The following is a 22,613-nucleotide window of genomic DNA, read 5'->3' as shown; positions in this document are numbered from 1 at the left end:
GAAGACCTTGGCGGGTAAGATTAAGGAGAATCCCAAGGCCTTCTATAAATATGTGAAAAGTAAAAGGATGAGAAGATAAGGGATAGGACCTATAAAAGGTGAAGGGGGAAAGGTCTGTGTGGAACCAGAAGAAATGGCAGAGGTGCTTAATGAGTACTTTGCCTCAGTATTCACAGTGGAAGCTGATCTGGGAGATTTTGCTACGGATTTGCAGCAGATGGAAAAGATTGAGTATGTGGATATTAAGGAGGAGGATGTGTTAGAACTTTTGAATTCTATCAAGATAGATAAGTCGCCGGGACCAGATGGGATGTACCCCAGGATACTGTGGGAGGCGAGGGAAGTGATTGCAGAGCCCCTGGCGATGATCTTTGCGTCGTCAATGGAGATGGGAGAGGTTCCGGAAGATGGGAGGATTGCGGATGTAGTTCCTATTTTCAAGAAGGGGAACAGAGATAGTCCGGGAAATTACCGACCGGTGAGTCTGACCTCAGTGACTGGTAAGCTGATGGAGAGGCTTCTGAGGGACAAGATTTACGAGCATTTGGAGAGGTTTGACATGATCAGAAATAGTCAGCATGGTTTTGTCAAGGGCAGGTCGTGCCTTACGTGCCTAGTTGAGTTCTTCGAAAATGACTGAACACATTGACGAAGGAAGTGCAGTGGACGTGGTGTACATGGACTTCAGCAAGGCGTTTGATAAGGTCCCCCATGCAAGACTTCTTGAGAAGGTGAGAGGGCATGGGATCCAAGGGCCTTTGGCCTTGTGGATCCAGAACTGGCTTGCCCGTAGAAGGCAGAGAGTGGTTGTGGATGGGTCTTTTTCGGCATGGAGGTCAGTCACCAGTGGAGTGCCTCAGGGATCTGTTCTAGGACCCTTGCTGTTTGTCATTTTCATAAATGACCTAGATGAGGAAGTGGAGGGATGGGTAAGTAAGTTTGCTGATGACACGAAGGTCAGTGGTGTTGTGGATGGTCTGGAAGGATGTCAAAAGTTGCAGCAGGACATAAATAGGATGCAGGACTGGGCGGAGAAGTGGCAGATGGACTTCAACGCGGATAAATGTGTAGTCGTCCATTTTGGCAGAACCAATGGGACGAACGAGTACATTATCAAGGGCAGGAGTCTTAGTAGTGTTGAAGAGCAGAAGGATCTTGGGGTCCGGGTCCACAGGACTCTTAAATCGGCCTCGCAGGTGGAGGATGTGGTCAAGAAGGCGTATGGTGTACTGGCCTTCATTAATCGAGGGATTGAGTTTAGGAATCGGGAGGTAATGCTGCAACTTTATAAGACCCTTGTCAGGCTTCATTTGGAGTACTGTGCGCAGTTCTGGTCGCCTCACTATAGGAAGGACGTAGAAGCTATTGAAAGGGTACAGAGGAGATTTACAAGGATGTTGCCTGGACTGGGAGGCATGCCTTATGAAGTTAGGTTGAGGGAGCTGGGACTCTTTTCCGTGGAGAGGCGAAGGTTGAGAGGCAACCTGATAGAGGTTTATAAAATGTTGAGAGGAATAGATAGGGTGGATTCTCAGAGGCTATTTCCCCGGGTTGAAATGGTCGCTACGAGAGGACACAGATTGAAGGTGCGGGGAGGCAAGTACAGAAGTGATGTTAGGGGTAAGTTTTTCACTCAGAGGGTGGTGAGTGAATGGAATCGGCTGCCGTCAGTGGTGGTGGAGGCGAACTCGCTGGGGTCTTTTAAAAGACTTCTGGATGAGTATGTGGGATTTAATGGGATTGGGGATTATAGATAGGTCTATAGATTGGTAGGTGTTGATGTGATCGGCGCAACCCGTGGGCCGAAGGGCCTGTTTGTGCTGTAGTGTTCTATGTTCTAACCCCAGGGAGAGACAGAGGGACATGTTTTAATTGTGGGCAGCCAGGACACATCGTCCAAGATTGTAGGAGTTTCCTGCCACCATATACATGCACCCCGAGACTACGAGGACCACCGGCTCCACCAGTTAGGGCAGGTCCAAGGTACAAGAGAGAACACCGCCCACCACTGATGGAAGGTCCCGGTCACCCCATGCATACCGTAAGCACGAGCCCATCACTGTATCCAAGCTTCACACCAGTTAACAAACTTGAGATAGGCTTGCAGTAAATGGACTTTCTCATATATATATGTATATATCATTTCTCACTTTTTATACCGCTGGTTTTTTTCAGCCAGTCACAATGTTGTGGCTTGTTCTAGAGAATTGTCACCAAAGCAGCCACTGAAAATAACTTAAACGTTTACTTTTGAAATTAATCTGACACTTCCTGGAGTGAGATTCAGGTCTGTCTGCATTGGTTTAGCTGTGATGTGTACAGCTCTGCGACGCAAGTTGTTTTTGCAGGCAATGCTTTTGTGTTTTTGTTTTCCTTTCACTCCCTTATATAAATAATTGGTTTTTTTTAAACACTTATTCTGTACATAATACTTTTCTCCACTCCTTTTTTTCTTTCTGTGCTTTGTATTTACTGCTGTATTCCTCATGACAGACGCCACCAACTGTTTTATATATGGCTTGCATTATCTAATTTCTAGAGGAACAAAGACTCTACTTGGCAGGGATGTGTTACTGGAAACGTGGCTCTGATATTCTGACCTGTTACTCTTGCAGAGAATTTTCTCAGAATATTAAACTTGGAAAGATTTTATTGTCGTGGTTTGTTGTTTTAAAAATGATCATTGAACTTTTTCAGGAACCATTTCTTTGAATAATATACTTAATCTCCAATTAAAATATGTTGAAATGCACTTTTAATTCTGCTCTCTTTCTTACTAAATAAAACATCTATCATTTGTGGAGTTAATCGCAGCTTAAGAGACTGCAGGGGGATCTTGATCAATTAAGGAAGTGGGCCAAGCATTGGCAAATGGAGTTCTAGTTAAAGTTGCGAGCAGCGGTGTTTTTTTTCTCTTTTCTTAAATTAGTTAAAAACCGGAAGTCATCACTAGGAGGATTACCGGTATTTGTAGTTTGTTTTTGCGTCTCTCTGACCCTATAAATTGGTACAGAGAGGATACCCGATCCTCTACACAGGTAGAGAATCCCACCCTCCCCCCTCCTCTAACCTAATAATAAGTGTGTGGGAAGTTTTTTTTCTTTTTTCCTCCTGGAAATTGTTTCAGAGATGGCAGTTCAGGCAGTAAGCTGCACCTCCTGCGGTATGTACGTGGTGAGGGACACCAGTAGTGATTCTGCTGATTTTACCTGCAGAAGTGTGTACGCTTGCAGCTTCTGGAGGAGCGTGTTAAGGAGCTGGAGCTGGAATTGAAGGAACTCCGGATAATTCGGGAGGTTCAGGCGGACATTGATAGGAGTTACAAGGAGATAGTCACTCCTAAAAATGAGTCTTGGGTAACTGCTAGGAAGAAGGGTAAGAAGCAACTGGGGACACAATCCCCTAGGGCTGTTCCCCTCCAAAATAAGTTTTCTGTCCTGGAGGCTACAGTTGAGGAGGAATCAACTGGAGATAGCCAAAGGGAGCAGGTCTCTGGAGGTGAGCCTGTTGTGAAGGCTCAGGTGGATAGGGGAAGTAAAAGATTGGGCCTGGTGATTGGGGACTCCACAGTTAAGGGGACAGATAGGAGGGTCAGCAATAATGGTAGGGACTCAGGGCTGGTGTGTTGCCTCCCAGGGGCTGGGGTCCGGGATGTTTCAGAGACGGTGTTCAGGACTCTTAAGGGAGAGGGGAGTCAGCTCCAAGTCATAGTTCATGTGGGGACGCATGACATAGGGAGGGTAAGCAGAAATTTATGGAGTTGGGGTGGAAACTTGAGGCCAAGTCAGACAGAGTGGTTATCTCAGGACTCTTGCCTGTGCTACGGGATAGTTTAGAACGGAACAGAGAGAGGGAAAGTTTGAACTCGTGGCTGAGGGGATGGTGCAGGAGGGAGGGGTTCAGGTTCTTGAACAATTGGGGCTCATCCTGGGGAAGGTGGGACCTCTACAAGAGTGATGGTCTACACCTGAATCAGAGGGGAACCAATATCTTGGGGAGAAAATTTGCAAAGGCTATACAGGGGGGTTTCAACTGATTCAGAGGCGGGGTGGGATCCTGAGTAGCAGGGATGAAAGTGAGGGGGGGCATAGATGGGGACTGCATTGCACGGCATCGTGGGGGTGGAGCAGAGCATGGTTTGAAATGCGTATACTTTAATGCGAGGAGTATTCGCAATAAGGTGGATGAACTTGCAGCGTGGATCAGTACCTGGAACTTTGATGTTGTGGCCATTTCAGAGACATGGATAGAGCAGGGACAGGAATGGTTGTTGCAGGTTCCGGGGTTCAAATGCTTCAGTCGGAGTAGAGAAGGAGGTGGGGGTGGGAGAGGTAGCATTATTAGTCAGGATTGTATCACAGTGTCAGAGAAGAAGTTTGATGAGGACTTGTCTGTTGAGGTAGTATGGGCTGAGATTAGAAATAGGAGAGGAGAGGTCACCCTGTTGGGAGTCTTTTATAGACCTCCTAAAAGTTCTAGAGAGGTTGAGGAAAGGATTGCGGAGATGATCCTGGATAGGAGTGAAAGTAATAGGGTAATTGTTATGGGGGACTTTAACTTTACTAATATTGATTGGAATAGCTATAGCTCTAGCTCATTAGAGGGGTCAGTTTTTGCACAAAGCGTGCAGGAAGGTTTTTTGACTCAGTATGTAGATAGACCAACCAGAGGTGAGGCTATACTGGATTTGGTGTTGGGAATTGAGCCAGACCAGGTGCTAGACTTGGAAGTTGGTGTGCATTTTGGTGATAGTGACCACAATTCGGTTACGTTCACCTTAGTGATGGAAAGGGATAGGCATGAACCTCGGGACAGTAGTTTTAGCTGGGGGAAGGGTAATTACGAGGCTATTAGGAGAGAATTAGGAAGGATAGGTTGGACTAGGAGACTACAGGGGCTGGGAACGTCCGAAATGTGGAGTTTTTTCAAGGAGCAGCTACTGCGAGTCCTTGATATGTATGTCCCTGTCAGGCAAGGAGGAAATAGTCGAGCAAGGGAACCGTGGTGCACTAAAAATGTTGATTCGCTGGTTAAAAGGAAAAAGGAGGCTTATGTCAGGATGAGACTTGAGGGCTCAGGCAGTACACTGGAAAGCTTTAGATTGGCTAGGAGGGAGTTAAAGAGTGAGTTAAGAAGAGCTAAAAGAGGACACGAGAAGACTTTGGCTGATAGGATTCTCCTTAATCCTAAGGCGTTCTATAGATATGTTAAGAACAGAAGATTGGTTAGGGCAAGATTAGGGCCAGTTAGAGACAGCAGTGGGAAGTTATGTGTGGAACCGGAAGAGATTGGAGAGGCATTGAACCAATATTTCTCTTCAGTATTCACGCAGGGAGACATAAATGTAGCTGTGGAGAACACTGGGTTACAGGGTTGTAAACTGGACAGTATTGCAGTTGATAAGGAGGATGTGCTAGATATTCTTGAGGGTTTGAAAATAGATAAGTCCCCTGGGCCAGACAGGATTTACCCTAGGATTCTCTGGGAGGCAAGAGAGGCGATTGCAGAGCCTCTGGCTCTGATCTTCAGGTCGTCGTTGGTCACAGGTATAGTGCCAGAAGATTGGAGGATAGCGAATGTTGTCCCATTGTTTAAGAAGGGGAACAGAGACTTCCCCGGGAATTATTGACCGGTGAATCTTACTTCTGTTGTGGGCAAAGTTTTAGAAAAAATTATTAGGGATAGGATTTATAGTTATTTAGAGAGTAATGAATTGATTGGAGATAGTCAGCACGGTTTTGTGAAGGGTAGGTCGTGCCTTACTAACCTTATTGAGTTTTTTGAGAAAGTGACCAAAGAGGTGGATGGGGGTAAGGCAGTTGACGTGGTATATATGGACTTTAGTAAGGCGTTTGATAAAGTTCACCATGGAAGGCTTCTGCAGAAAATGCAGATGTATGGGATTGAGGGTGATTTAGTTAATTGGATCAGGAATTGGCTAGCAGATAGGAGACAGAGGGTGGTGGTTGATGGTAAGTATTTGTCATGGAGTTCGGTTACAAGTGGTGTGCCTCAGGGATCTGTTTTGGGGCCACTGCTGTTTGTAATTTTTATAAATGATCTGGATGAGGGTATAGTTGGGTGGATTAGTAAATTTGCTGATGACACCAAAGTCGGAGGAGTGGTAGATAGTGAAGACGGGTGTCACAGTTTACAGAGAGACTTGGACAAGTTGCAGAGCTGGGCCGAGAGGTGGCAGATGGAGTTTAATGTGGAAAAGTGTGAGGTAATTCATTTTGGCAGGAATAACAGATGTGTAGAGTATAGGGCTAACGGTAGGACTCTGAATAGTGTTGATGAACAGAGGGATCTAGGTGTATGTGTACATAGATCCCTGAAAGTTGGGAATCAAGTCAATAAGGTTGTTAGGAAGGCATACGGTGTCTTGGCGTTTATTGGTAGGGGGATTGAATTTAGGAGTCGCAACGTCATGTTGCAACTGTACAAAACTCTGGTGCGTCCGCACTTGGAGTACTGTGTGCAGTTCTGGTCCCCACGTTATAGGAAGGAAGTGGAGGCATTGGAGAGGGTGCAGAGGAGGTTTACCAGGATGTTGCCTGGTATGGAGGGAAGGTCCTATGAGGAGAGACTGAGGGATTTGAGGTTGTTTTCGTTAGAAAGAAGGCAGCTAAGAGAGGACCTTATTGAAACATACAAGATGATTAGGGTGGACAGTGGTAGCCTTTTTCCTCGGATGGAGAAAGCTAGCACGAGGGGGCATGGCTTTAAATTAAGGGGTGGTAGTTATAGGACAGATGTCAGAGGTAGGTTCTTTACCCAGAGGGTGGTGAGGGATTGGAATGCCCTGCCTGCTGCAGTTGTAGATGCGCCTAGTTTGGGGGCGTTTAAGAGATCTGTGGATAGGTTTATGGATGGAAAGGGATTGGTTTAGGTTAGAGGGTCATTGCTTTTTTAATTGGTCGGCGCAACATCGTGGGCCAAAGGGCCTGTTCTGCGCTGTAATGTTCTATGTTCTAATATAGCCAAGTTTGATTCCCGGCTTAGGTCACTCTCTATGTGGAGTCTGATGTGGAGATGCCGGTGTTGGACTGGGGTAAACACACCAAGAAGTCTCACAACATCAGGTTAAAGTCCAACAAATTTATTTGATAGTAAACCCACAAGCTTTCGGAATGCTGTTCCTTCGTCAGGTGAGTGGAAAGTTCTTGAACTTGCAACATCTCACTTACTGTCCTGTCTGGAGACAATACACATCTCTTTAACCTATGTTTAATACTATCTCCACTCACATTGTCTGCACCTCTTAAGATTTGAATAGCAGATTAGCTGTAAAGACTTCCATTCTAATCAGTATTCTGAAAACTGTGTGTATCTTTATATGCCCTTCTCTGACCAGAACTTTCCACTCACATGACGAAGGAATAGCGTTCTGAAAGCTTGTGGGTTTACTATCAAATAAACTTGTTAGTCTTCAACCTGGTGTTGTGAGACTTACTGTGTGCAGTCTGCACAAGGTTCTCCCGGTGTCTGTATGGGTTTCTTCCGGGTGCTCTGATTTACTTCCACACTCTGAAAGACGTGCTGGTTCGGTGCATTGACCCAAAGAGGCACGGGAGTGTGTCAACGAGAGGAATTTCACAGTAACTTCATTGCAGTGTTAATGTGAGCCTTACTTGTGACTAATAAATAAACTTTAACTTTATAAGTATGAGGTGTTGCATTTTGTAAAGTCAAACTAGGGTAGGACTTGTATAGTGAATGGTAGGGCCCTGGTGAGTGTTGAGGAACAAAGGGGCCTAGGAGTACAAATACTAGTTCGTTGAAAGCAGCGTCACAGGTAGACAGGGTGGTGAGGAAGGTTTTTAGCACATTGGCCTTCATCAGTCAGGCACTGAGTATAGGAGTTGGGACATTATGTTACAGTTGTATAAGTGGTAGGTGAGGCCGCACCTGGAGTATTGTGCAAACTTTTGGTCACCTTGTTATAGGAAAAACATTGATAAACTAGAAAGAGTGTAAAGAAGGTTTAGGAGGATGTTACCAGGATTGGTGGGCCTGAGTTATAGGGATTAGACTAGGACTTTATTCCTTGAAAAGTAGGAGATTGAAGGGCATCCTTATTGAGGTGCATAAAATCACAGGCATAGATAGGGTGAATGTACATGGTCTTTTCCCAGGGAAGCGGAATTGAAAACATAGAAGGCAAAGGTTTAAGGTGAGAGGGGAGGGATTTGAAAAGGACTTGAAGAGCAACTTTTTCACACACACGAATGAACTACCAGACAAAGTGGTTGAGGCAGGCACAACTGCAACTTTAAAAAGCATTTGGATAAGTACATGGGTGGGAAAGGATTAGAGGGATATGGGCCAAACACAGGCAATTGGGACCAGCTGGGAGAACACCATGGGATTTAATGGGGTTGAGGGTTATGTACATGGGATTTAATGGGGTTGAGTGTTATGTACATGGGATTTAATGGGGTTGAGGGTTATGTACATGGGATTTAATGGGGTTGAGGGTTATGTACATGGGATTTAATGGGGTTGAGGGTTATAGATAGGCCTGGTAGGTAGGGATATGATCGGCGCAACTTGTGGGCCGAAGGGCCTGTTTGTGCTGTAGCGTTCTATGTTCTATGTATGCTCTATGACCGGTTGGGCCGAAGGGCCTGTTTCCATGCTGCATTGCTCTATGACTCTATAATTGTCCCTGCCTATGGAACCCTAGATTGACTGTGCCCGGCCTCCCCAGCCTGGATCTGTAGCACCAGGTGGGATAGCATAGGGAGACGCCTAGTTAATGGCGAGGTAAGAGGCCACCTTGTAGAATTCCTTTGGGATACCACAGGCTCCCGAACTACCCTAAATGTGTCAAAATTTAAAAAAAGACATCCCTTGGCCAACTACAGGCACAATTACACTCAGTGGATTCACAGAACACACGCAGGAGGGAAGCATTTCAGCCTCTGTACAGGTCCGCCTAGGGAACGTGGTGTGTGATCATCCGGTAGTGTTAGTTGACCTCCCCCCAAGCTCTGAATACATCCTGGGGTCCGACTATATGAATAAGTGCAATCTTTCATTCAATCCAGCTAATTGATGCATTTGGCAGATGGCTACAATTAGCAGAGCACCATCAATCATTCCAGTCAGGACATATGCTAATAGGGTTAGCACAATAGGGGAATTCTGATTTGATCCCTTAACAATTAGTGATCCAGCCATCAGGGAGGTGCTTCAAAGAAACAATGGGGTGTTTGCGCAGCATAAACATGATTGTGGCCAGATACCCAGGGAGATGTTAATTAAAGGGCCGGATCCGAAACCACAGAGACAATATGGTTTCCCCAGACACGCAAAGGAGGAGGCAGCCAACGTAATTAATAGTCTATTACAGCAGGGGGTGTTGAGACGAGTGGCATCCACAAATGATGCTCCGATATGGCCCATGAAGGAGGTAGACGGATCGTGGAGATTAACGGTCGACTCCCGGGAATTAAATAAGGTTACCCCAACCACAGCCCCCACAGTAGCGACAAGTCCCATAACCATGAGACAGGGAGCCCAGACAAAGTTTTTCACGGTATTAGATATTAGTAACGGCTTCTGGTCCATCCTTTTAGATCATTCTTGTCAGTACAAGTTTGCCTTTACCTTCCAAGGACAGCAATACACTTGGACTTGCCTACCACAGAATTTCCATAACTCCCCGTCCATCTTTCACAGGCAACTAGCTACTGGGCTAGAAAAGTTTTCCCGACCCTGAAGATGATTGATGAGGATAGGGCAGTGGAATTGTCTACATGTTGTCTTCAGTAAGGCCAAAGTCTCTCATGGCAGACTGGTGCAGAAAGTGAAGTCGCATGGGATCAGAGGTGAGCTAGCAAGTTGGATATAAAACTGGATCAAAGAAGACAAAGGGTAGCAGTGGAAGGGTGTGTTTCTGAACGGAGGACTGTGACAAGTGGTGTTCCTCAGGGATCAGTGCTGGGACCTTTGCTGTTTGTAATATATTTAAATGATTTGGAAGAAAATGTAACCGGATTGATTAGTAAGTTTGTGGACGACACAAAGGTTGGTGGAGTTGCGGATAGCAATTAGGACTATCAAAGGATACAGCAGGATGTAGTTCAGTTGGAGACTTGGGCAGACAGATGTCAGATGGAGTTTAATCCAGATAAACGTGAGGTAATGCATTTTGAAAGGTCTAATACAGATAGGAAATATACAGTAAATGGCAGAACCTTAAGAGTATTGATAGGCAAAGGAATCTGGGTGTACAGGTACGTAGGTCACTGAAAGTGCTAATGCAGGTAGAGAAGGTAGTCAAGAAGGCATACGGCATGCTTGCCTTCATTGGCCAGGGCACTGAGTTTAAAAATTGGCAAGTCATGTTGCAGCTTTATAGAACCTTAGTTCAGCCACATTTGGAATATAGTGTTCAATTCTGGTCGCCACACTACAGAAGGATGTGGAGGCTTTGGAGAGGGTACAGAAAAGATTTATCAGGATGTTGCCTGGTATGGAGAGCATTAGTCACGAGGACTGGTTGGAGAAACTTGGTTTGTTCTCACTGGAGTGACGGAGGTTGAGGGGAGCCCTGATAGGAGATATGAGAGGCATGGACAGAGTGGATAGTCAGAAGCTTTTGCCCAGGGTGGAAGAGCCAATTACTAGGGAGCTTGAGTTAAAGGAGCAAGGGGCAAGGTTTAAAGGAGATGTACGAGGCATCTGGGGGAGGTAGTGGAAGCGGATACCGTAGTGACGTTTATGGGGTGTCTTGACAAGTACATGAATAGGATAGAAATAGAGGGATATGGTCCCTGGAAGGGTAGAGGGTTTTAGTTAAGTTGGGCAGCATGGTCGTTGCAGGCTTGGAGGGCCAAAGGGCCTGTTCCGGTGCTGTAATTTTCTTTGTTCTTTGTTGACCCGAGTGCTTGATCCAATATGTAGATGATTTATTGTTACAGCCTAACATCAAAGAGGAGCATATAACATTGCTGGATGAATTACTCGCACTGCTCCACTCATTAGGTTGCAAAGTCAACCTGAAAAAGACCCAAATTTTGCAACCTAAGGTTATGCACCGAGGTACAGTGATTACCTATGGGAAGAGGGAGATTGAACAGAAAAGGATAGACTCCATAGTGCGCCTTCTACTGCCCCGAGATTTGACTGCACTCCGATCTTTCCTAGGTCTAGTAGGGTGCTGTCGGAACCCTACTTGGTTTTGCCACCAAGGCAGCCCCACTTTCCTAATTGCTAAAGAGAAATGCAATCTGGAAGTGGACCGTGCAGCACTCAGCTATAGTAACCGACTTAAAGCGCACCCTCGCCACAGCGGCAGCTTTACTAGTCCCTGACTCAGATCTACCCTAAGCCTTAGAAGTTGCAGCTACCTACCACACACTTTCAGCAGTATTATTACAAGAAAGACATGGTAGACCAGGCCCAGTAGCCTATGCCTCATGAGTCTTAGACCCAGTCAAACAAGGCTTCTCTGGGTGTGAACGACACCCGCTCACGGTATTTTGGGCCGTACAGCACTTCGCCTATATCACTGGACTGAACCCAATAACCATCCTCACTGAACACACCCCAACCCAGCTTCTATTGGTGGCCGCCTTAAAGATGGCTCAGTAAGCCAGGTCATGCTATCCGTTGGACACTACTACTGCAGGGTAGGGACATCACTGTAAAGCGAAATAAAGTGCCCATGTTCCTGGCAGATAATTTAAATTATGGGGGAGGTCCACATGAGTGTCAGGTTATAGCCACAAAAGACTGCACAGGCTCTTTTATCCTGAAATAACAGGAGAGACGATCAGGGACAAAACAGGCAGCCAACAGACAGACTCAGCCATGAGAATTTATGTAGATGGTTCATGGGACCAGAATCACAGGATGTGGCATTTGTATGGAGAATCAACAGGAACAGCCACTAATAGAACTCGCCCTCAAACTACCCAGCCATTTGAGTGCTCAAGCTGCCAAACTAGCAGCAGTCGCATACATAGTGAGCCACCCAGATCTATTTCCAACCCCTGCCAATATATACTCTGATAGTATGCACGTGTACAACAGCCTGACTGAGTTCCTACCATTATGGGAAGCCAGAGGCTTCATATCTGCAGGGTGGAAAGCCCCTACCCTTCTTAAAATACATTCTGCAGGCCACCGAAAGGCGCACATATGGGATTATTAAGGTTAGAAGCCACCACAGGACCTCCCCACTTGGTATCTGTAGCCAAAGTGATGTACTAGCCAAAGCTGGTGCTCGTACAGGACAGTTTTGGCAGCCACCTGTCAGAGAGTGAGTAAACACTGTGACCATTTGCCAAACTAATATAGCCGACCTGGTCTAGGCGCAGCGCACCGATAGTTCCCTAAAACAAATTTTAGACGGACTCTACCCAGCCCCATATGAAAAATGGAAGGACAAAATACAGCTTCGGGATGGTTTGATATTAAAGGCAAGTACATACGTAGTCCCTACTCAGGACAAAATCAGCTCATCTACCAGGACCATGACGGACATGGCCATCAGGGTACAGAGACAACAATCAAGCAATTAAAAGAATTATGTTGGTGACCTGAACTGCACGATGATGTTGCCCATTATATCAATAATTGTTTAATTTGTGCCCAGAACAACCCTGATAGATATGCCAGAAAAGCGGAGCTGAGACACACTCGCCCAGTAGAAGACCACTGGACAAATCTCAAAACTGATTATATCGGCTCACTACCGCCATGTAGGAATGGATTTAAATACGTCCTGGTAATGACAGACACTTTCACCAAATGAGTCAAGGCATTCCCCACTAGATTCAACACAGCTAAGGCCACCGCAAAGATATTAGCCCAGCAGGTGTTTACACGATGGGGTCTTCCTTGCAGCATAGCATCCGACCAAGGGACACATTTCACCAGGCAGGTGATGCAGAACATTATGGCTGTTTGGCATCAAGCAGAAATTCCATATCGCCTACCATCCACAATCTAGTGGAGTCGTAGAGTGCATGAACCGAACACTAAAAGGGACCATTAGAAAGACAGTGCAGCAAAACAACACAACATGGGATACAGTACTTCCCTTTGCCCTCATGATGGTATGTAACACCATTCCCAGTTCTACTGGATTCACCCCCCACCCATTACTGACTGGCTGACCTATGAGGGGAGTTGAATATTTATTGGGGTTTGACTTAACTGAACCTGCTATTACAGCGCTCACCCACAAGAAAGCCATCCAGCAGATAACCGAAAACATTAAAGCAGCCCAGTTAGCCACAGCTGTCCAATTAGGAGTTAAAAAGAAACAGAGCAAGGCATATTTCAATAAAAGGGTACACCCAGTAGAATATACAGTCGGCCAGCAGGTAATGATTTCCCTCCACAACCGCAGTTCTTGTTCCCGAGATATGCAGGTCCGCACACCATCACCAACAAAATAAGCCCCTCTGTGTATAAAGTCCTAATTGCAAAAGGGAAAACCGGTTGGTTCCACGTCAATCAACTAAAAGCTTACGGGACTAAGAATAATCATTCCACCATCTCTCATTAGAGATAGGGCAGGATGACACTAGGCGACCAGAACGGCCTCACCCAGGAAATGTATTTCCTTGGATACCTTCTCATCCATTTTCAGATTCAAACCAGACCCTTACCCTGACCACACTACAGCTGAGAGCCTCGTCCACACCTGAAGTGCCCATAGGGGTACAGATTGACCCAGACATAACAGGAGACTTGCACACCCTAGAGGACTGGTGCGACTCGCCAGATATCGGCCCTCACAGCATTACGGATTCTCCCATAAACATAAGCCTTAACAGCCCAGACTCAACAGTGAGGCCCTGACTAAACGACATTGGATTATCTTGATGGGGACACCTGATGCTGCATCCCCTACATGGATAAGGGACCAGACACATAGATTAATTAGACTGGGATATGAGGATGAAGGACCCCTGAACCCTGATTCAAACGGAGACCCCACAGTGCAGTCCAACAAACAGGCACGGGTATGGAAGTCAGGTGAGGAGATAATGATGGAGCCCCTTGCGATAAATGATTCGGAAGATGAATCTCTGTTGGGCAATTGGTTAACGAAAATGCTGAATGAAGGAATCTAAGGTGCTCCAAATTCAGCCTACAGTACAGACCAATGCAAGGTACAAGTATCTTGCCTACAAGCAATTGTATACTACTAGTACGATTAACCAGGTTACTTATATAATCCAATGCCAGTGTTCTCTAGTTAAGACAACATTAAGCCAATTATACGCATCTTTGGGCAGCTTTGCTACATTTTAAAATCTTTGCGGCAGCTATGCTACATTTTAAAATCTTTGAGGCAGCTATGCTAAATTTTAACATCACTGAGGCAGATGTGCTAAATTTTAAAATCTTCAAGGCGACTGAGCTACATTTGCAACAGGAAATGAAATAAACAAAACTCTTACAGTGCAAAAGCCTGATACAATATGCAGCTGCTCTGCGTTCCAAGTAATACTGAGAAATTTATTTCCAGTGTTCTAATGATAGAAGGGCCAGCTCTTTACTCCTCATGTTAAAGGGACACATTTTCAACTTTTAAGAGGCACTTGTGCTAAATTTTACATGCTGCCCACCTTCAAACTCCAACACACTTATAGAACAGACACTTCTTCAGCTCATTACAGACCGACTCCAGTGCTGTTCGTATCCCCATAGTTAATGGTGACTGCTGCTAGACTAAAACCAGCCGTTTTGACTTTGCTGGCCAGTTAAATAAGCTCTTTTCTGACAACTCCATGACTCGTGTATTCATCGATCTGAACAAAAAATTGCTCCATAGTGCTCCGCAATTAGAATAAAAAAATTATGACATGTAAGCGACGCTTGAGATACCTGGGTTCTCCTGACCACACTTTAAATATATTTTATATATATAAAATATTAAATGCGGTAACAGCAGAAATTACATTGATCTCCTCAGGACAGTGGCGGACGACAACAGATGCACCTACGATCTACCTCACTGGACTCATCATTGAGATGAGCACACTGGACATTCCAAGCAAGATGAACTTTGGTATCCAGGTTATTTATGGTTTGCCCCACCTGACGCGGGTGAATGTGACGAGGGTGTGTTATGGGTGCACCCTGAGAGGAGTATATTATTTGGGTGTAACAACCAGTGGCTGGTATACAAAAAAACCAAATGGCTGTTCAACTGAATGTTATCTGTGTGTCACCATAGAAGAGGATTTTTCAAATAATGGGTGCCCTGAAATTGGATGTCTGGCCAACAGCCCAAAAAAAGGATTAGAGCTCAGGCAGCAGTGCCCCGGGACAACACAAGGGGAACTTTGCATTGTGTGAAATAAGAACTGGGCCAGAGCCACCCCAGACCCATCCCGCTTGGTTTGTCCAGAAGCCACCCCGGACCACAGAATGGATTGATACTAAAACACACAGGAAAAATCGTGTATGACAACATCCATCACAAATTGGTATCTGTGGTGGTGGATATAGCTGGGACCCAACTACCAGAGTGGTGCTCTCCCTAACTTAGGAAATTATACCTCCACTTAACTTGCAGCCTGTTAGGACGGGAAGTAGGAATGGATAAAAGACAAGAAAGATCCAGGAGGTAGTTAGTCAATGACATAGCCACAGCATACGGGGTAGGGGCAGGTACCATCAATGCCCTTGATTTAGCTGACCTGGACAATAAACTTAGAGTTCTGACACAACAGGTTAAACAGACACTAAGTTCCATCAATGAGGACAATCAACAAAATGCTGAAGGGGAACTGACTGGGAACACAGCCAGCAGCTGCATGGTAACTGTATTAGAAAGACATGCCAAGACAATCAATCAAATAATCCAGGAAAAATTAGAGGATGATGACTGGCAACAGAACCAGACTTTATGTAATGCATATGGATAGTGGATGATAGAACTGCTAAGGGAAAATCTAGAGCAGGTACGCAGTGAACAGGTTCCGTCTTGGATTAGTGATGAACAGATGGAACACTTATTTTCTGGTAAGAAACACCCCAAGTTATCTGGCGGCCAGATGCGACAGTTGACCAAAGTTTAGTTCATTGACAACTGCAAAGGGACTCCAGGAAAAGCCCTGAGAATGATATTAGGGCTCCCCATAATCACTGACAACCGGGTCAGACTGAGGGTCTTTGAAGTGGAGAATATAGAGACTGTCCATGAGGATATCTGAATAGGGCACGACAGCACTTTACCATACACAGTGGAGAAAGAAGGGAGGCTCATAGGCACTGCTGTAGACAGGTGTCAGCAAACTGACAAAATAATCGCATGCCCGTACTCATTTTACTTGAATGAGCAAGCACTGTGTGGCTTCAGAACAAACACTAGCCTAAATTGCTCAGTAGAAGCTCATGGCCTGGACACAGACACAACTCGGGTAGCTTACAAGGGAGCAGGGAGATACCATTTTCACCACCTCTCTGAAACAATATCAGTATGGCATGACAATCTGTAACATTACTACATTCTGCATCAAACCAGACATAGCAGCCAGGGTGGGCCTCATTCAACTCATAGACGTTCATAAGAGGGAGAGGGTATATTTGAACGCCACTGATGAGCTCCGAAAGACTCTAGGGAAGTACCATGAGCCTAAAACTGGCAGAGGAATTGAATCTGATTCGGACAAAATTGGCTACAGCCCACAGAACCTTCACCAAAGTGGTGCAGCAGACCCAAGAGGTGAAAAGGAGGATTAAAGAAATTAAAGTCACCTCTTGGTGGGATGACCTTTAGAACTGGGGTTCAAACATCCAAATCCATTCATTTGTTTGCGTAATGCCACACCTGGCGGTAGCACTGATTTTGTTCACCCTGGTATACCTAATCATCCTCACAGTCCAATTCAGCCGATGGAAAAAGAGGATCACCCGGAGTAGAGCATGGGGTCCGCCCTTGAACCATGGTCCTCTAATTCAGTAATGTTTACAGAAAGTCTGCCATTTTGCGATTTGTACTATTGAGCCGTTGAAAATTCTACTACCAAATGGGCCTCAGATCTGCAAATACTTTATTCTAATGTTTGTTTGAATGTCGGTTTATAATTAGCTTATTGTAACAATGGTGTTGGAAATATCTGATTGTCTGTATTTGTGGATAATTAGCTTATTGTAATAACGGTGTTTAGAATATGTGGTTGTAGAGTATTGTTGTTTGTAACTTCTGAAATATGTTGTAGGAATGTATTACAACTGTGCATGCCAGTGCCTGGGCCTTAATTGATTGTTGAGTGACTGGGGAATTCCTGACAGATACTGGTCCTGAATTTATGATCCATTCAGGATCAAAGGGGGACTAAGGCCAAATAGGCCATCTAAAATGGCGATTTGTAGAGCACTCTGGGACAATTGGGCAAGAACTAAAACAACAGGCTGCAGCTTAAAAGACAGAGATATACAGGCTGCAATCCAGACAAGTGAATGCACAGGATATGGGTTATCCCCAGGACAAAAGGGACCTTCTGGTCAAACTGGTTGTTTACCAGACATAGAGGTGCCGTAACCCCTTATTTGGGAAGAAGGTGCGCATTCTAGGTGACCCCAGCACTTGCAGACATGGCTGTTGGGAACACACCCAGAGATTGGTGTGGTAGCATCTAATTGGACTTTATCAATCAGGGTGATCAATTCTTAATCCATTGATTGGCAATGGCCAAAATGAGCGCGGAACCCAATGAGGTATAAAGGGGGATGCAGAACCAAGAATCTCTCTCTTTCTCTGCGTGACCCCCACAAATGAGCTACAACAACAGTGACCATCGCCAGCAATGATCAGCACAAGGACAGCCACCACACTCGAGAAGGAAGGAAGACCATAGCCAGAATGCCAGACCAGACTACGCAGAGAATGACCAAGAGCAACGCATAGTTAAAGGCCAATATCTGCTTGGGTACTTGCCAGTCACACAAAGTTAAGACAAGATTTGTATTGGACTTGAACGCTAGTATTTTCTGTAAAGATAACTTATTGTTGGTTGGGTGGGTGATTATTGATTGTGTGTCTTAAATAAATGTTGGTTGTACTAACAAGACATCTACGCGCAGTTATTTTGTCCACCATATAAGGATTAAAACAGGCTGTGTGGCAGGCACAACAGGAAATAAATGCAGGCCAGGATAGTGGGGGAATTCCTCTGTTCATATTTGAATAGTGGTATTGGATCTTTCACAACAACCTGAAAAGATAGGTGTAGCCTCGGTTCAATGTTGCCCCTGATAGCAGATTTTTATTCAGGAAGTGCTGCACTCTCATGGGTGGGGCTTGATGCCCTAACTTTATGATTCAACGGTCAACATGCTGCTGCTCAGCTAAGACTGACAATACATAATACATAAGGTAATAATGCATATAATAGGTAAGGTAAAGTCAGACTAACATTCAAAAGCAAATCACGGAATGGGTATTAATGAAAGAAACATGTAAAATAAATGTCAGAAACACCACTACTGAAACACGTGGAACTTGCTGGTGATGTTTTTGTGAGGTTAGCTGAGGATCATTTTGGGCTTTTCAGAGTTATAACAGAAGGTGTTTTCGTTTGTGAACTCACCTGACATCCACAGATGTACTTTGTATATTACCCCTGAGATTGGGATAACCAGACTGACAATAATGAACTAATTACTGGCACCACCCAAGATCTGGTAACCAGCACAGAATGGGATAGAACCTCAGATATTTAATTAGATATGTTCTACATCATGGCAAGGAACTTCTAACTTCTAACAGGACCTAAAGTTACCCTAATGATTTGGACTGGGGATCATACATAACTCAGTTACCTCATCCAGTAGGGCCAGGTGAACAGGTGTATGGTCAGTCTGCAATTGAAAATAGCTGGGCTCTGACACAGTCCAGTCAACCCATTTCAGCACTCCCATTGCTACCACCGGGAACCTGATAATTAGAAAGGAATCATCAGCCAACATAACGTAAGATACAATTGCAAAACTATTCTAACTTTTACCATTGCAACACTAAGGTTTAGTCTCAGGGTCAAGGGAGAGGTAAATGACACAGCTTAGGAAACTCCCAGCACTTCAGACACACAGTATTACCATCCAGTCTGGTAACAGAAGTGCTGCGTGTTTACTTCATACTACTGTAGGCTAGGTTTAGCACAAGTTTAAATACAGAATGAAGTTCTACATAGTTCCAGCAAATACTCACATATCAGAGCATTGTACTCCCAGGTCGAGCACTATGTTCCTACGAAACTCATCTCTAGATTCTGTGGCCTGAGCCTTGGCTCCTCCCTCTGCCTGAACTTCCCAACCCACAGACCACAATCAGTAAGGATAGATAACAACATCTCCTCCACAATCATCCTCAACACTGATGCCCCACGAGGGTGTATTCTTAACCCCCTACTATACTCCTTATATACCTCTGACTGTGTGGCCAAATGCCCCTTCAACTCGATTTTCAAGTTTGTTAACGATGCCACTGTAGTGAGTCGGATCTCAAACAATGACGAGACAGAGTATAAGAATAAGAGAATCTGGTAACTGGTGCAACAACAATAATCTCTCTCTCAATGTCAACAAGACAAAGGAGATTGTCATCGACTTCAGGAAATATAGTGGAGAATATGTCCCTGTCTACATCAATGGGACAAAGTAGAAAGGGTCAAGAGCTTCAAGCTTTTAGGTGTCCAGATCACCAACAATATGTCCTGGTCCCCCCATGCCAACACTATAGTTAAGAAAGCCCCCAATACTACTTTCTCAGAAGACTAAGGAAGTTTGGCATGTCAGTTACAACACTCATCAACTTTTAGAGATGGACCATAGAAAGCATTCCTTCTGGTTGTATCACAGCTTGGCATGGCTCCTGCTCTGCCCAAGACTGCAAGAATCTACAAAAGATCATGAATGTAGCCCAATCCATCACGCAAACCAACCTTCTATCCACTGACTGTCTCTATCCTTCTCACTGCCTCGGCAAAGAAGCCAGCATAATCAAGGACCCCACACACCCCGGGCCTTCTCTCATCCACCTTCTTCTGTCGGGAAAAAGATACAAAAGTCTGAGGTTACGTACCAACTGACTCAAGAATAGCTTCTTCCCTGTTGCCATCAGACTGTTGAACGGACCTATCTTACATTAAGTTGATCTTTCTCTACACCCTAACTATGACTGTAACACTACATTCTGCACTCTCTCATTTCCTTCTATATGATGGGTATGCTTTGTCAGTATAGCACACAAGAAATAATAATTTTCACTGTTTACTAATACATGTGACAATAATAAATCAAATCAAATCACTAGATTCATAACAGTTTATAAATGCAATTCCTTCAGTTTTATGCAGAGAGAAGGAGGAACGAGATGCAGTTTTAGACAGATATGGAGGCAGCAGGAATTCAGCTTTATATAGCTGGGAGTGTCGGCAGAGGTTTAATATTAATGAGAGGCAGAGAGATGGGAACCTGTGGTTTAGTCCAGAATAAAGAGGAGCAGGAGTTGAAGAGGCCCAATACAACGTATAGAGATTTGAACAAGGAAGTTGCGTTATATTAAGAAGAGGGAAGACAGGGTGGCAATGGTCAGAGGCTCATTATTGGACAGAAGGTCCCATATCCTATGGCAACCACTGAATATGATGTGGAGATGCCGGCGTTGGACTGGGGTAAGCACAATAAGAAGTTTCACAGCACAGGTTAAAGTCCAACAGGTTTATTTGGCAGCACTAGCTTTCGGTGTCTCAGGCCCCTTCATCAGGTGAGTGAAGAGCTGTGTTCACAAACAGGGCATATACAGACACAAACTCAATTTACAAGATAATGGTCGGAATGTGAGTCTTTACAGGTTATCAAATCTTAAAGGTACAGATAATGTGAGCAGAGAGAAGGCCAAGCACATGTTAAAGAGATGTGTATTGTCTCCAGCCAGGACAGTTAGTGAGATTTTGCAAGCCCAGGCAAATCATGGGGGTTACAGATAGTGCGATATGAATCCAAGATCCTGGTTGAGGCCGTCCTCATGTGTGCAGAACTTGGCTATCAGTTTCTGCTCATCAATGCTGCACTGTCGTGTCGTGAAGGCCACCTTGGAGAATATTTACCTGAAGATCAGAGGCTGAATGCCCATGACCACTGAAGTGTTCCCCAACTGGAAGGGAACACTCCTGCCTGGTGATTGTCAAGCGGGGTTCATTCATCTGTTGTTGTAGCGTCTGCATGGTCTCCCCAATGTACCATGCCTCGGGACATTCTTTCCTGCAGCGTATCAGGTAGACAACATTGGCCAAGTCACAAGAGTGTGTACTGTGTACCTGGTGGATGGTGTTCTCGTGTGAGATGATGGCAACCGTGTTGACAATCCGGCACATCTTGCACAGTTGCTGTGGCAAGATTGTGTGGTATTGTGATCACTGTTCTCCTGAAGGTTGGGTAGTTTGCTGCAGACAATGGTCTGTTTGAGGCTGTGCGGTTGTTTGAAGGCAAGAAGTGGGGATGTGGGGATGGCCTTGGCAAGATGTTCGTCTTCACCGATGAGGGCTCTGGAGAAGATGTCGTAGCTTCTCCGCTTCAGGGAAGTACTGGACAATGAAGGGTACTCTGGCCACTGTGCCCCGTGTTTGTCTTCTTGAGGAAGTTGGTGTGGTTTTTCGCTGTGGCACATCAGACAATGCAAAATCGCTGAGCAGAAACTGATAGCCAAGTTCTGCACACATGACAAAGGCCTCAACTGGGATGTTGGGTTCATCTCACACTATTGTAACCCCCACGACTTGCCTGAGTTTGCAAAATCTCACTAACTGTCCTGACCGAAGACAATACACACCTCTTTAACCTGTGCTTGGCCTTCTCTCCACTCATACTGTCTGTACATTTAAGACTGATTATCTGTAAAGACTCGCATTCCAACCACTATCTTGTAAATTAAGTTTGTGTCTGTATATGCCCTGTTTATGAACACAGCTCTTCACTCACCTGATGAAAGAGCCTGAGACTCCAAAAGCTAGTGCTGCCAAATAAAACTGTTGGACTTTAACCTAGTGTTGTAAGACTTCTTACTGTAATCACTGAATACACTGATTGAGGGACCCCAATCCCCGTACATATCATGCGGCACTCAGGGAATCTAATGATAGAACATTCCATAGCCTGAGAGACTCACCGAATACATTGATAGAGGGTTCCCAGTTCTGCAACAAGCTCTGAAGCCCCTTTGTTCTCATTGCAGCACAAATTGTGGACAGTTTCAATGGCCTTTGATGTTGATTTCAACTCATCTTTATTGATGTTACATCTTTTGTTCTGTCAAGAAAAATAGCACCTTTGGATTACACTGATACAAAAGACTAGGACATACTTACAGTTAGTACCCAAAATCTCTGCCAGCTTTCCAAACCCGTCAATCAGATGTTGATTCTGTAAATGTTTCAGTTTTGCATGTCAGAAACTTAAAATGCCATCCTATATTACTGTCCTGATACTGAATAGCAATGAGCTTTCAGCCTTTCCAATTACCGCTCCAACAATCTACTCTTAATGATCAGCAATGTGAAGGAGTCAACAGTGCTGCAAGTGGCACTTACACACTAATAATCTGCTTCCAGATGCTCAGTTTGCATTCCACCAGA

The 22,613-nt window shown here is 44.9% G+C and overlaps 1 protein-coding gene across 1 annotated transcript in view; it reads right to left on the bottom strand.

The window, feature by feature from the left end:
- nelfcd (negative elongation factor complex member C/D) overlaps nt 1-22,613 on the bottom strand; it is a 97,715-nt gene that overhangs the window by 30,274 nt on the left and 44,828 nt on the right. The window contains exons 10-11 of the mRNA XM_080205086.1: nt 22,148-22,287; nt 18,802-18,916 (exon numbers count right to left, since the gene is read on the bottom strand). Of these exons, the coding sequence (XP_080061212.1) occupies nt 18,802-18,916; nt 22,148-22,287 (255 nt within the window). The remainder of the gene's footprint in view (nt 1-18,801; nt 18,917-22,147; nt 22,288-22,613) is intronic.

Source organism: Carcharhinus amblyrhynchos, chromosome 16 (genome assembly GCF_965287045.1).
Source record: "Carcharhinus amblyrhynchos chromosome 16, sCarAmb.v2.hapA, whole genome shotgun sequence".
Taxonomy (NCBI): domain Eukaryota; kingdom Metazoa; phylum Chordata; class Chondrichthyes; order Carcharhiniformes; family Carcharhinidae; genus Carcharhinus; species Carcharhinus amblyrhynchos.
The sequence above is the reverse complement of the archived record's forward strand: the minus strand, read 5'-3'. Positions and strand labels throughout refer to the sequence as shown.